The sequence below is a fragment of the Calypte anna genome, chromosome 5 (assembly GCF_003957555.1).
Source record: "Calypte anna isolate BGI_N300 chromosome 5, bCalAnn1_v1.p, whole genome shotgun sequence".
Taxonomy (NCBI): Eukaryota; Metazoa; Chordata; class Aves; order Apodiformes; family Trochilidae; genus Calypte; species Calypte anna.
The window spans coordinates 16,501,330-16,516,965 of NC_044250.1; the positions used below are offsets into that span (position 1 = coordinate 16,501,330).

The window sequence follows — 15,636 nt, forward strand, 5'->3', positions numbered from 1 at the left end:
TTCTGTTTACAGAAAGCATATTTGTTAAAAGAATGATGAGAGGGATCACAGGACTGCTTTTAGCTGCACAGAAATTACATACAATTATCATACAATGTAGAAGCTTAATTTTTGCTTGAGGGAAAAAAATTTTTGCTTGCTGGAGGGCCGGGCCCAGAGAGTGGTGCTGAACGGGGCTGCATCAAAATGGCGGCTGGTCACTAGTGGTGTCCCCCAGGGATCAGTGTTGGGCCCAGTGCTGTTCAATATCTTCATTGATGATTTAGATGAGGGGATTGAGTCCATCATCAGCATATTCACAGATGACACCAAGCTGGGGGGGAGTGTGGATCAGCTGGAAGGCAGGAGGGCTCTGCAGAGGGACCCGGACAGACTGGAGAGTTGGGATGATTCCAACAGGATGAGGTTCAACATTCCAAGTGCCGGGTCCTGCACTTTGGCCACAACAACCCCATGGGGAGCTCCAGGCTGGGCACAGAGTGGCAGAAAGGGAGCTGGGAGTCTGGATTGCCAGGAAGCTGAACATGAGCCAGCAGTGTGGCCAGGTGGCCAAGAAGGCCAATGGCATCCTGGGCTGGCTCAGGAACAGCGTGGCCAGCAGGTCCAGGGAAGGGATTCTGCCCCTGTGCTCAGCCCTGGTGAGGCCACAGCTTGAGTCCTGTGTCCAGTTCTGGGCCCCTCAGCCCCTCAGGAAGGAGCTTGAGGTGCTGGAGCAGGTCCAGAGAAGAGCAAGGAGGCTGTGAAGGGATCCAGCAGAATTGCTGTGAGGAAGGGCTGAGGGAGCTGGGGGTGTTGAGGCTGGAGAAGAGGAGGCTCAGGGGAGACCTCATCACTCTCTGCAACTCCCTGAAAGGAGGTTGGAGCCAGGGGGGGGTTGGGCTCTTTTCCCAGGCAACTCTCAGCAAGACAAGAGGGCAGGGTCTCAAGTTGTGCCAGGGGAGGTTTAGGTTGGAGATGAGAGAATTTCTTTCTGGAGAGGGTGATCAGGCATTGGAATGGGCTGCCCAGAGAAGTAGTGGATTCTCCGTATCTGGAGCTATTTCCAAAGAGCCTGGATGTGGCACTGAGTGCCATGGGCTGGGAACCACGGGGGGAGTGGATCAAGGGTTGGACTTGGTGATCTCTGAGGTCCCTTCCAACCCAGCCCATTCTATGATTCTATGAAAAATCCCCACTGATTTTTAAAAAAGAGCACAGTAAGAATTGTGTAATTATATATAAAATCATTCAGGGATGGAAGGAAAAAGAAACTTTACAACATGTTTTTATCTTCTTTCCTTCCTTTAGGTGGCTGATGATGGTTATGGTGTTTCTTACATAATCTTGGGTGAAAATGCCATCCATTTCCATGTGTCCAGCAAAATATCTTGTTCTGAGACGGTAAGGATCAGTCCTTTCCCATGCCTTAATGTGTCTGTTCTGATGTCTGGTTGTAAAGCTTAATATTTAGAAAGATGTAGTAGGACTTGCAGCATATATTTAGAATGTTCTTTCTTTTTTATCACATAGTGTTTTGCCAGTTTGGGGTTTTTTTGCCTCCACTTCTATAAAGTTAATAGCTTTATGCACCAAGGAAAGCATATTTTATTTCACTTATGCTTTCAAACATAAAGAAAATATGTACCCAGGGGCCTTTTTACATGTGTGTAGTTTCCTGGGACTCATAAAATGACTCATTTCTGTCCCATGAACAGTAAGGATGTCTCCTGTTGTTTAGCAGTTTTGCTTTGATTTATCACCAGTTGCATTTGTAAAGACAGAGCAAAATGTGTGCTTCCTGCTCTTCAAGTCTTCATGGTTTAAATAACATAAAAGAAGCTGGCTCATAAGTTGTATTCAGTGCTTGAGAAACATAATAAAAAAAATCATTAGAGTAACACCCTTTATTAGAATGTAGCAGATGTCATCTGTTCAATATCCTGCTGTTGCAGATCTGCTGAGTCAACTTTCAGTTTGTCCTTCCCCTTCAGATTTTTATGACTTAAATAAACATCCTGAGTTTGCTCAGGATTACAGAGGTGAACCAGTTATCCTCTTTTGACTTCAACTTGTCTGAGAGATCTTGGTGTCTGTGGTTAATCATTAAGGATTAGGAAACACAGCTTTGTTTTTTCATAGTTCAAGTTGTTCTTCAGATGACTTTTAGGTTTGTACTTTGGATTTCCCTGGGTTTTTTACTTATTACTCAAGTCAAAGGCCCATGCAGAAAAGGCAGCATTTCATGTGCATGGCCGCAGTGGCGGCTTTGTAGTGGATCCTGCAATGTACCTAATAATCTGTATTGCAATCTAAATTTCTTCCTTGTACCATCCTTCTGGCACTTAAAATAAATAGAACAAGTTCATAGTTTGCTTGCACTTAGATAATTGTGGTTTGCATTTTTAATACTTGATGTAATTTTTTTCTAATGACAGAATGCTCTCAGAAACTAAAACATGAAGTGTTTTTCTGCTCTGACATCTGGGTCACCAGTCTGACTTTCCTGAAAATTCTGAAAATCAGTTTTTACAAAATCTTGTATTAAAATTAATACCAAAACCCACCTATTTGAAAGCAACAGAAAGCTACAGATGCATGGAGTTCAAAAAAGAGATTATCTTAGTTCTGTCTGTAGGAAAGTAAATGCAAAATGGAGAACTCATAAGTAAATAATAACATGCACTTGGATTAATGCATGCAACAACATTTTTTGTGGCTTAAATTCCCCATTTTATGGTAAAATATATGCCCTAGTTCCAAAATTACAAAGTATTACATTTCTTTTGCCATAGAGGTTGACAGTACAAGTTGATTGACAGCACAAATCTTTGATTTTGTTATTTGTTTGTTTGTTTTTTTAAAGGATTCTCATCGGTTTGGAAAAAACATCCAGAAAGCAATGATTGACATCGTGGGTTTATTTAACCTTACTAAAAACATTAACAAGTGATTTACCTGACTGGTGCCAAGCAATCTCCTGTTGCTGGGATGAGAACTCTTCTGAAATGAGCAAGATTTGTCAGACAGCAGGTGGTGAAGACACTGAGTCAACATCTTCTTGATCACCTATGAAAACCTTAGCAGTGTATCAAATGTGTAATTAATTGGGGTTTTTTTAGTAGTTTGGGAGATTTTATTTCCCTATTTCCACAAAGGATGACTTGAAATCTTACTGTTTCTAGGGATGAAGTGTAGTATCATTGCATGAAGTCATGTATATTCTAACTCCTGCAGTTTTCTCTTAATTTGTATATACTTGCTCTTTTTTTACTTAAAAAATTAGTCTACTTGTATTCCAGAATCAAAGGGATAAAACACACTCTTCAATATTAGAAAAAGTTTGATTTGCTATGTATTAATAGCAGAACATTCCTTAGTGTATCTGCAGCTTTATGTAAATGAATGACAGAACTTGTGGCTCTTTATCTTCGTTGGTCTTGGTTTGGTTTTTTGGGGAGGTGTCTGGGGTTAAAGGTTATTTCTCTAAATTATACAAAAATGATCCTTGCTAACCTGTAGCACACCAAGATGTAGAAACTTGGGGGGGGGGAGGGACTGGAGAAACAGCACCATGGAGTAGAGCTACACTGGGTAATAAAATGCCACCTAATTAGCAGTAATCTCATTTTTCTTCTGACTCACAAGGACTTTTGCCAGGTTGGTGACTCCGTTTCTCTGTAGCTAGATGGACCTGTGTGCTTACATGTGAGTGCCTTAGAAGAAGATCCTAAACCCAGGAAACAAGCTGATGCTGGGAGTTGGTTTTACAGTGTCTTAGTGGCAGAGGATGTGAAGCAGCAGCAGTGCAGGTGTAGTTTTTAAGTTAAAATTCAGTTTGAAGCAGAGCATGTTGCCATGTGGTGCAGCCAGGTCTAAAGCTCCTCTCTTCACTGGCAAAGCTCCATCAGTGGATGAGATGCAGGAGGGACTTTGTTGTAGAGGCACAGGTATTAGGATATTTATTTGCAGAGTGGTTTTGGTGGTCCTTTGAGGTGCTTTTTTGGGTCCCTGGGAGTGTCACTGTAGTTAAATTAAATGCAGGCTGTCTGCAGAGCAGGGAGACAACCCCATGGCCGCTCACCTGCATGGGAAGGGAGAAGCTGTGGAAAACAGCTCCAGAATGGGGAAATCCTGGCCTTTTCTGAAAGACTCTTGGTCTAACGTGGTTTCTGAAGGATACCAGGAGGGAGAGGGAAGCTGTTTCACTCCAAAAGCCTCCCTGCAGGGATAACCTGGCTCTAGATGCTCAGCCCAGGCTCTGTGGCTGTGCTCACCTCTCCATCCTGCAGAGCAAAGAGCAAACCCATTCCCTGCGTTCACACACGAGCTGGTGGTTAACAGAATAAATAAATGCTGCTTGGGAACTGGGCTGACTTTAAAAGGGTTTTTTGGGGTCGACATAAAACCTCTTACTAGGCTTAAACTCTTGTCTGGCCAGTATGTCTACATTTCCAGCCCTCTTTCTGGTTTGGTTTTTGTTTTGTTTTGCACTCTGAGCTAGCCATTAAAATGCCTCTTTTGTGTGTTTGGATGTGGGGAAACCTCATAGATCCCAGGTACCTAAACCTGGGAAAGGAGCTCCCGGGGCACTGCTCATTTAGTGAGGGACAGAGCAGGGGACAGGATGCTTGGACATGAGCCTTGCTGTGCCTGGAGGCTCCTTCAGCAAACTGACTGACAGCAAATTCAGAGTGATCTGTAATCTGGGAGCTGCAGGAATAATGCACTGCTTGGGTTGGGGTTGTTTGGTTTTGTTTGGATTGGGATTTCTCTTTTTTCTTCTTTTTCTTTTCTTTTTTTTTTTTCTTTTTCCTTTTTCCTTTTTTTTTCCTTTTTTCCTTTTTTCCTTTTTTCCTTTTTTCCTTTTTTCCTTTTTTCCTTTTTCCTTTTTCCTTTTTTCCTTTTTTCCTTTTTCCTTTTTTCCTTTTTTCCTTTTTCCTTTTTCCTTTTTCCTTTTTTCCTTTTTTCCTTTTTTCCTTTTTTCCTTTTTTCCTTTTTTCCTTTTTTCCTTTTTTCCTTTTTTCCTTTTTTCCTTTTTTCCTTTTTTCCTTTTTTCCTTTTTCCTTTTCTTTTTCTTTTTTTTCCTTTTTCCTTTTTCCTTTTTCCTTTTTCCTTTTTCCTTTTTCCTTTTTCCTTTTTCCTTTTTCCTTTTCCTTTTTTCCTTTTTCCTTTTCCTTTTTCCTTTTTCCTTTTTCCTTTTTCCTTTTTCCTTTTCTTCTTCTTCTTTCTTCTTTCTTCTTTCTTCTTTTCTTCTTTCTTCTTTCTTCTTTCTTCTTCTTCTTTCTTCTTTCTTCTTTCTTCTTTCTTCTTCTTTCTTCTTTCTTCTTTCTTCTTTCTTCTTTCTTCTTTCTTCTTCTTCTTTCTTCTTTCTTCTTTCTTCTTTCTTCTTTCTTCTTCTTCTTTCTTCTTTCTTCTTTCTTCTTCTTTCTTGCTTTTTGCTTTTTTTGCTTTTTTTTTTTTTTCTTTTTCTCTTTTCTTTTTTCTTTTCCTTTTTTCTTTCTTTTTTTTTTCCTTTTTTCTTTTTTTTCCTTTTCGGTTTTCTTTTTTTATTATTGACCACTGATAAATGAACATCAGGATATATTAACTCATAGGATTTTCTTAAAACCAAACCCAACAACCTTTAGCTTTACTCTCAGGTTTTCACGTTCCCAGTCCTACTTGCAGTCAGTGCAGTTACCAATGCAATTTGACATCCTTAGGAAGCAGACTGGCACAGGAAGGTTGTTTTTGTTCTCATTTTCAGAGGCATTCTGTGGTGCTCAGTGGATCGCTTTAATTTGGGACAGACCACAACCCCTTAGCAGACACAATTTGATTTTGGTTTCTTTACGGTGTCAGCAGCGTGTAAATAAAATCTGCTTTTTGGATGTAAATCTTGGGACTCCCCAGTGACTGGAGGTTATTAATAAATGATTTGAATATTGATATTCAGTGTTGTGTGCAGACAGCAAAGCTGCTGCTTCGTTTGCTGGAAACCCAGAGGAGTGGAACTGAAATCACCAGGTTTGAACGAACCTTCTGGAAACATTTAAAACGTTCATTTCCCAGGCAAGTTGTTAATTTGTTAGTAAAATCTTGAACAACTGACTTCAGCTCAGGGTTAGAGCTGAGCCAGTGTTTAACAGAAAGGTTGGATGCCTCAAATATGCATTTGCCAAGTTTCTTATTTGAGTTATTTCCTGCCAGAAATTGGGAGAGCATTAAATACATTTAGAAGCTACTTTTATCTTTATTTTTATTTTTGTTTTATTTTTAGTTATTTTTTTATTTTTATTTTATTTTTTATTTTTTATTTCTTTTTATTTTTATTTTATTTTTATTTTATTTTTTATTTTATTTTTTATTATTATTTTTTATTTTGTTTTATATTTTATTTTTATTTTATTTTTATTTTATTTTATTTTTATTTTATATTGTATTTTATTTTTTATTTTATTAACACCATTCCAAACTAAGTATTCTTTTAAGGGCTGGGGTTATTTTTGTGCCTGACCTTGAAAATCATGGTTCTAATTCAGCCTTTGTACCAGTTGCTCTCTTGTATAAAATACATTAATTTAAACTAGTTGGGTTTGGTTTTTTTTCTTGTTCAATTACTCTACACCTGTGGTTGGTTATTTACAACCAACACTTTGGTTTCTATTTTTTACCCTCTGACTTTAAAAAAAGTAAAATTTCCCCATCACCACTGCTCAGTGCTGTGTTCAACATCTTCCTTGCTTTCTTGGCAGCTCCTGTGCTGCTGGAAGGCAGGAGGGCTCTGCAGAGGGACCTGGACAGACTGGAGAGTTGGGATGATCCCAAGGGGCTGAGGTTCAACATTCCAAGTGTCGGGTCCTGCACTTTGGCCACAACAACCCCATGGGGAGCTCCAGGCTGGGCACAGAGTGGCAGAAAGGGAGCTGGGAGTCTGGATTGCCAGGAAGCTGAACAGGAGCCAGCAGTGTGGCCAGGTGGCCAAGAAGGCCAATGGCATCCTGGGCTGGCTCAGGAACAGCGTGGCCAGCAGGTCCAGGGAAGGGATTCTGCCCCTGTGCTCAGCCCTGGGGAGGCCACAGCTTGAGTCCTGTGTCCAGTTCTGGGCCCCTCAGCCCCTCAGGAAGGAGCTTGAGGTGCTGGAGCAGGTCCAGAGAAGAGCAAGGAGGCTGTGAAGGGATCCAGCAGAATTGCTGTGAGGAAGGGCTGAGGGAGCTGGGGTGTTGAGGCTGGAGAAGAGGAGGCTCAGGGGAGACCTCATCACTCTCTCCAACTCCCTGAAAGGAGGTTGGAGCCAGGGGGGGGTTGGGCTCTTTTCCCAGGCAACTCTCAGCAAGACAAGAGGGCAGGGTCTCAAGTTGTGCCAGGGGAGGTTTAGGTTGGAGATGAGAAAGAATTTCTTTCTGGAGAGGGTGATCAGGCATTGGAATGGGCTGCCCAGGGAAGTAGTGGATTCTCCGTGTCTGGAGATCTTTCCAAAGAGCCTGGATGTGGCACTGAGTGCCATGGGCTGGGAACCACGGGGGGAGTGGATCAAGGGTTGGACTTGGTGATCTCTGAGGTCCCTTCCAACCCAGCCCATTCTGTGATTCTATGAAATCCTTGCTGTTAAATCCAGCTGGGAATGGTTCCAGCAGAATATTCAGTTCATTTTTGCAGTGATTTATACATCTTGCTAATTAATGGGGAATGTGTTAATAAGCAGTTTTTCAGGCTCAGTGGGAAGAAGAAAAAATCTGTTTTACTTTAGGTGAGCTTCCTGTATAACTTGTGGAGTGTTGCTGTGGAAGTCTCTGCAGCTCATGGGGAGCCCTGGCTCGGTCTTCAGGCTGAGATCAGCTGGCGGGTGTGGGGAGCGGGGTGTGCACTGCTGGGGTGGGGCTGAGGGGTGAGGGGACCTGGAACCTGCTGAGGGATGGCACTGACACCAAGGGCTGCACTGAAACTGTTACACAGTTACACTTAAAAGGTTCCTTTTGTTTTGATTGTATTTTTATTTTATTATTTTATTTTTTATTTTTATCTTATTTTATTTTATTTCAATTTTCTTTTTTATTTTATTTTATTTATTTTATTTTTATCTTATTTTTATTTTATTTATTTTATATTTTTATTTTATTTTTTATGTTTTATTTTTGTTTTATTTATTTTATATTTTATTTTATTTTTATTTTATTTTATTTTTTTTATTTTGTTGTTTTTTATTTTGGTGTTATTTTAGTGTTATTTTTGTTATTTTTCTTATTTTTATTTTTTAATTTTAATGTTTTTTTTTTTATTTTGTTTTTATTATTTTTAATTTTTTATTTTCAATTTTTTATTTTAATTTTATTTTGATTTTATTTTTATTTTATTTTTATTTTATTTTCAATTTTTTATTTTATTTTTTTCTTATTTTTGATTTTTATTTTTATTTTCTTTTTTTATTTTATTTCGATTTTATTTTTTATTTTATTTTTATTTTTATTTATTTTATTTTATTTTATTTTAAATATTAACATTTTAATCTTTATTTAACAGAGACAAGCAAAGCAGACCAGAACACCCCCCACACTGATCCCCATTTTCCCAGGAGTTCCCTCTGGTGTCTGGGTGCTGCAGCCTGAGGTGTCCCAGGCAGGAGCAGCCATTTTGATGTCCCATTCACCTCTCAGGTACTGCTGGTTCTGCTGCTATCCCAGACACCTCCTGCCAGCACTGGACACACCTTGGTACCAGCACTCTCTGCACACTTTAAGCACAGAAAAGATAATTATTTTTCTTTTTTTTTTTTTTTTTTTCCCCTTTTTCCTTTGCCTGTTTTAATGGTGACAATGGAGATCACCAGGTCCCTGCCAGAGCAGGGTCAGCCGGAGCAGTCACACAGAACACATCCAAGTGGGGTTGGGAAGTCCCCAGAAGAGGAGAGTCCTTTGTATTTCAGACTGAGGTAGGAGAAGCAATTAGTACTGCTGAGGATCACCAAGACAGCGACATTTTTCAGAGTTTAACTAATTCACGAGTCTGTCTTTGAGTTATCGGAATGGCCCCGTGTAGCAGAGGAATCCAGATAATCACACAGAAATTATCCCAACCCTGTGGTTGGTATATCCTGTGACTGAGAGCAAAAAAGGGACTTTTTACAAAGGGATGTAGTGATGGGACGAGGGATAATAGCTTCAAACTGGAAGAGGGGAGGTGGAGGTTGGACATGGGGAAGAAATTCTTTAATTTGAGGGTGCTGAGCCCCTGTCCCAGGCTGCCCAGGGAAGCTGTGGCTGCCCCATCCCTGGCAGTGTCTCAGCCCAGGTTGGATGGGGCTTGGAGCACCCTGGGCTGTGGGAGGTGTCCCTGCCCATGGGGTTGGGACTGGATGAGCTTTAAGGTCCCTTCCAACCCAACCCAACAGTGGGAGATGAGCCAAAGCCAATGCAGCCATCACCAGTTATCATTTTATGTTTTTTTTATAACTGAAACATTGCTGGGTGCTTCAGTGTGATCAGAACAGTGTAATGGCTGGGATGAATTTATTGATGTTTTTCCTACCAGGTTAGGGCTACTAAGCTGGTGAAGGGACTTGAGCAAATATCCTATGAAGAGAGGCTGAGGGAGCTGGGGGTGTTGAGGCTGGAGAAGAGGAGGCTCAGGGGAGACCTCATCACTCTCTACAACTCCCTGAAAGGAGGTTGGAGCCAGGGGGGGGGTCGGGCTCTGCTCCCAGGCAACTCTCAGCAAGACAAGAGGGCAGGGTCTCAAGTTGTGCCAGGGGAGGTTTAGGTTGGAGATGAGAAAGAATTTCTTTCTGGAGAGGGTGATCAGGCATTGGAATGGGCTGCCCAGGGAAGTAGTGGATTCTCCGTGTCTGGAGATCTTTCCAAAGAGCCTGGATGTGGCACTGAGTGCCATGGGCTGGGAACCACGGGGGGAGTGGATCAAGGGTTGGACTCGATGATCTCTGAGGTCCCTTCCAACCCAGCCCATTCTATGATTCTATGATTCTGAGATACTTTCCACATAAAGCACATTTAGCACACCGAGCTGCAAACATTTACATTTGCATTTACCTTTGCTTGCCACCGAGTGTCCCCGTTTCTCCATCAGCCCATTCTCCATGGGCTACTTCACCCTTGAGGGGCCTCACTGATATTTACATAATTAGATGAACTTGAAATGCCACCCATTTTTTTTTTTTAAAAATGGTTTCTGAAACTCTAAAGTTAACGCTATTTAGATGGAGTAACACATTGTCATATGAGCAGCATATGCAGTTGAGTTTTAATTTAAATTTTTTTTTTTTAACCTAAATACAGTTTCCTCAAAAACATGTTAACATGGTTTATTTAATTGTTTATTATATTTAATTTTGATACATTTTGATGGCAAGGACAAAAAAAAGCATTTTTAATATGAGGCATCACAGAAGCACAGAAATTGGTTTTAATCTTGAGAGGTGCTGAGTGTAGGGATCTCTTGGCAGCTGCTCCAGGTGTGGATCCTGGTTACTTACATTTGCCAGAAGTTATCAGAGGAATAAACCAGGCATATTCCAGTTAAGCTTCCAATTCCTTGATGAAAATCAGACTCTGCTTAGGGAAGAGGAGGAATGTGCTGCCAAATATTTTGGTTTTTTAATTTTATTTTTATGTGCTTGAGCTTTCTTCGGTTTAATTTTCAAAGCAAGTAAAATAATTAGGTCCAGAAATTAGCTGTAAAAGTTTCTAATATCTTAAGCTTTTGAATTAAACTGTCCTGTGGCTCTCCCCACCTCTTTTTCTGTTGTTTTTTGCTTTGCTTTGTTTTTAACTTTAGATGGGAAGTAAGGAAGTAAAGATATAAGATCCACCTTGTAAAATTACTCTGACTGGTGTTTGATTTTTTTTTTTGTTCATAGGCTACGATGTCCATGAGTAAGTGAATTTATATGTGTTTGATACCAGAATAAGAACATCATATGGTTACATTCCTAGCTTTTTGTGGTGGGTTCTTCGGTCAGGGATATTTTTGTGTGATCAGAATTTTTTCCTTGTTTTTCCTTTCTCTTTATGTTTGTTTTTGTGTTGGTTTGTTTGGTTTTTGCAACGAGGAAAATGTTTCTGGAGGGAAATCTTCCACATCCTTTATTGGTTTATGGTGGAGTAAGTTTGGATTCAGGGCTAAATTGTAGGAGACAGTGATAACAGAGGAGCATTTTTAAAAGTTAGCATAAATCAGATATAAGCATTTTATTATAAAAGTTTAAAAATGGAGCCTTCCAACCACTACCCCATTCCATGTAGTACCAGATCTGCCCAGGGCAGGGAAAATGACCTAGGAGGAGGATCATGAAACATCTCACATCAAGGTGAGTTTGGAATTTTAAGCTGGCAATGACTCCTTGACATTTTTATGCTGCACGGATGCTTTTCTCTATCAAAAAAAAAAAAAAAAAAAAAGCAGTTCTATAAGAATGCTTTCTGTAGGTATATCTTGGGAGTCAGGGTGCCCAGATGCTGGTGAAGACTTTTAGGTTTTCTTAGCATCAGTGCAATTGAGCTGTCCTTGTGCCTGACAAGCACTTTTATTTTGTGAGTTAATTTACAGGTTTCCAAATATAATTAGCAAGTGTTTGGGATGCGTGTCTAACACCAGTGGAATTATTTTAATAATACTTAATTTCAAAACACTCTTAAATAAGAAGCAGATGATGCAACCCTGTTGTGAAAGGTTGAGAGAGCTTTGGGGTTGCACAACCATTACCAGGTTGTGTGACCTGTCAGGGTTTAACACTGCCCTGGCAATTAAACCCAATAACAGCTGCTCTGTCTCTATTAATCTCTCTCTCATCCCTGATAAAGAAAGGAGAGAGAATAAGGGAGAGAGACTGATGGGTTGGAAACTGAACTACACAGCTTTAATGAAACAGGAATGATAAAATAGGAAAAATGACTAAATCTATAAAAATATACAGGAAAATTGATCCCAGGCTCCTCCCCCTCTCTCCCAATAACTCTCCCATCCCCACTGAGGCTGCAGGGCAGCCCTGGGACAGTCCAGGCTGGAATCCTGCGGTCAGCAGCAGTTCGGAGCTGGAGGCAGGAACACACAGATTCAGGCTGGGATGGATCAGGAGCACAGGCAGAGGAAGGGATGGAATCCTCCCAGGATGCTGAAGGAAAACAGGGAAGGGGTGAAGGAAGGGAAGCAGGAAAGGCAGGAAGGGCAGGAAGCTGGAAGCTGGCTTGAGCCTGGTGATCCCTGAGATTTCTCCTGAGTCTGAGGTGTATGGGATGGAATCCTCTGTTTGGTCAGTTCTGGCATCTCTCTTGTCCCTTCCTCCCCAAAGGAGGCTGCAGGTGGGACCTCTTTATTCCTCCTGGAGGGTAAAATGTTCCTCAGAGCTGAGCAGTGTCCTTGGCTCTGCACACCAGGCTCTGGCTGGAACTCTAACCATGGAGTGGGATCAGTCCTAGAAGCAGACACTGTCTGAGAAACTTGCTGTGAATTTCAGCAAGTGCAGCTGCTTACAAGAGACTGAGCTGAAAGCAAAAGGACAAGACAGAAAATCCCCTTTATCCTGGCCCAAACCAGGACAGTGAGCAAGGGCATCCCTGTCTCCAGCAGCAGCTGGGGAGCAGGGGGGGTTACAGGCTGCTGGTCCTCATTTGTTCAAGCAGCACTGATATGGTGTAAAACCCCAAAATCAGTGATTATTCTTTCAAAACCAAAGAATCTGGAGTTTTCATTCAGGTTGGACTTGTATATTTTTTCCTCATTTTTTTTTTTCTTTTTCAACCTTTTCAGGGGCCAAAAAGTCCCACAAGCCATGTAACAGCACCAAATCTCAGGGTCTTCAATGCTAAGCAGCAGTTTGCCAACATTTAATAAAACCCAGTAACAACCTATAGATGAAAGGCCAAACAAAAATGTGCTTTAGAATTAACAGTACATACATGTCAAAAATTACTCATCTAGCACTTAGTTAAAAAGGTAAAAAATATATAAATCAGCATCACAAGCTCTGAACTCACTGCAGCAGTCAGATGACTGCATATAGTAAATAAAAAGCAGGTAGCATATTTGTTCACAGCATATCTGGAAAGTCCTATATAAAATATAAATGCCCTACACTAAAATATACTTCCTCTGGCTTGCTCTCATGCATAAATATTATGCACAGAGATAGCTACACAATAATTAAAGTTGGATTCAGGGATGGGCTGGGTGTCGTGTTGCTAAATGGAAAATGGGAAGAGAGAGAAGATTTCTGTCTAGGTTTGGATGTGATTAAGTCATAGGGGAAGGTTTATTTTCATCAGCAGAAATTAAACACCCTCCCTAGAAATAGAATTTAAATTTTCAATTTACACTTAAACCAGCAAATCCTTTAATTTCTTGTGTTAATTCACTGAATAATAAACTCAAGCATGGTGTCAAGGCCCTTCTTGAATTTGGACTCATGGAAGCCACAGGACAGGTCCCACCTTCCACCCTTCTCTTCCTTGGTCTGCCAGGTGTTTGGAATCCCTCAGCAATCCCTGAGTTGGACCTTTGGGAAGTGTAGGGAATAGCAGGCTCTGATCCAACAGAATGTGTCCCTGATCCCAGATGGGACCCCTACTAGAATAAAAATCACAGAAATATTGCTAATATGTTTGGGAAAAAGAGGTGTAGAGTGAATTTTCAGAACCCAGCATGGCCCAAAATAATGCTTTCCTAAATCTTAATTATAGTGTGGATGTTTGCCATTCAGTATAACCCACTTCTGAGACTAAATGTGACTCATTATTAAATTACTTCAATCTGTGCTGATGCAGAAGCACCCCTGACACATCTCTCTGTGAGCCAATTCTTTAGAGTAATTGCATTAGTAATAGCCAATTACACAGCAATCTTATGTTCCTACAAAATTAAGGTAATTACTGTAGCTAGAAGAACATCCCTCTGTATTTGGTCCTAGCAAAGAAGCTGGTAAAAGGCCATGTAATTTTTCAATTCTTTGTAATAAGAGAAACATTAAGGTATAATTTTATTACTGATGTGCCATGGAGGAAGATTTTGTATCTGAAAGGAGCATGGAAACAAATGATAGTTTGAAGCTACAAATACCTGGTTTATAAAGGGGAGAAAAAGATCTTTTGCATTTAGGTTCCTTAACAAGTGTAGAAGAAATGTATTCAAAATACATGAATGAGTTTGTGTTCTGTACTTTGAAAGCAGTAGATGTCTGTCTTTGAAGCAGGTTATTTATGCAAAAGGTTCTTTTTTTTTTTTTTTTTTCTTTGAACTGCATTGTCCACAGGAGCTGGTATGGACTTATTTTTATACTGAAGTAATTAGGTATTAATTCATTCACATGGCAAACCTCCTGAATCCTAGGGTCAGCTTCTAATTAGTTCTCATGCTATTGAACTTAATTTGTGTTTTAATTTTCACTTTCCTTTGTTTCCTTTGACAGAAACGTGACATATCACATTTTCTTTAAAACAATATTAAGTGTTTAGTACAGAAGGGATAGTGAAAAGCCAGTCCCCTCAGGTACTATGCAGAGTCAAAAGACATAGAGGGTTCCACTGGGTCATTTGAGACTGGGAGTTTGTGCCTGGGTGTGAGCTGATGAAAATGTCTTGCATGATACAAGCAGTCCCTGCAGATTTTACTTTCTGCTGCATTAATGTGCCACGTTTGGGTTGCTGGGTGCAAGCTGAGAGCCACAAAACCACTCCCTGGGCAGCCTGCTCCAGGGTGTGCCAACCCTTCCATACACTGAATCCCAGACTGTCAGCTTGGAAGGGACCTCAGGGATCCCCTGCTCCAACCCTTCTCATATTATTGTTGATCTGAGCTGCCTCAGCACCCATCGAGCTGAGACTTCAAACTTCCCAAAGTGGGGGAATCCACCCCTTGCCCTCAGAGGGAAAAATTTTCTTTGTGTCCAATAGGAATCTGCCCAGGAGCACCTTGTGCCCATTGCCCCTTGTCCTGTCCATGGACTCCTTGGGAATCAGGAGTCTCCCTCTGCTTTGTAGCCCCTTGAAGTACAGAACATGGTCAGAAGGTCTCCCCTTCCCCAAGCTGAACAGCCCCAGTCTTCTCAGCCTCTCCTCACATGGCAGATGCTCCTTTCCTCCGATCGTCCCTGTGGCTCCTCTGGACCCTCTCCAGACTGGTACAAATGCACAGGCAGAGACTTTCTCCTCTCTCTGTGGCACAGCTCTAGAGGCAAAGCCTCTCTCAGTGTTCATTAGTAAGGGCTGGCTGGTCTCAGAAACTTGCTCATGGGTAAAGAGGCTGAGATGCAAAGAGGTAAAATCAGAAATCAGACCACAGTGAGGAGGGGACTTGTCATACGGACACATGAAGTGGCACTGTCACAGGCAGCACAGACAGAATAACTTTGACCACTTTGAAAAGTTCTGACCTCCTTCTGTTCAGGTCTGTAGCTGGTGTGCTGATACATTCTGTGTATGCTTTCTGTAAAAACTTTTTTTAAAAAAAATTCAGTTAAATCTTCCAGATTCATTTTGCAGTGCTGTCCATCATTGTCAGAGGCATCTCTCCTGCCACCTAGTAAAAAGGAGAGAAAAAAAAATTAGTGGAAATCGTTACATCAACACAGCATCCAGTTCAAGATAACAGCTTTTAGTGTGCTGTGTGTAAGAGGGAGATTGGACCTGGGCAGAGGAATGATTGTGCTTCTGCTTGCTGCCCAAGATCAATGCT

General features: G+C 41.0%; 1 protein-coding gene across 9 annotated transcripts in view; it reads left to right on the top strand.

The window, feature by feature from the left end:
• CPT1A (carnitine palmitoyltransferase 1A) overlaps positions 1-3,592 on the top strand; it is a 42,559-nt gene extending 38,967 nt beyond the window's left edge. For all 9 annotated transcript variants that reach the window (XM_030451108.1, XM_030451107.1, XM_030451116.1 and 6 more), the window contains 2 exons: positions 1,288-1,380; positions 2,843-3,592. In XM_030451108.1, coding sequence (XP_030306968.1) covers positions 1,288-1,380; positions 2,843-2,929 — 180 coding nt within the window. In that variant the 3' untranslated portion in view covers positions 2,930-3,592. The remainder of the gene's footprint in view (positions 1-1,287; positions 1,381-2,842) is intronic.
• The last annotated feature ends 12,044 nt before the right edge of the window (positions 3,593-15,636 follow it).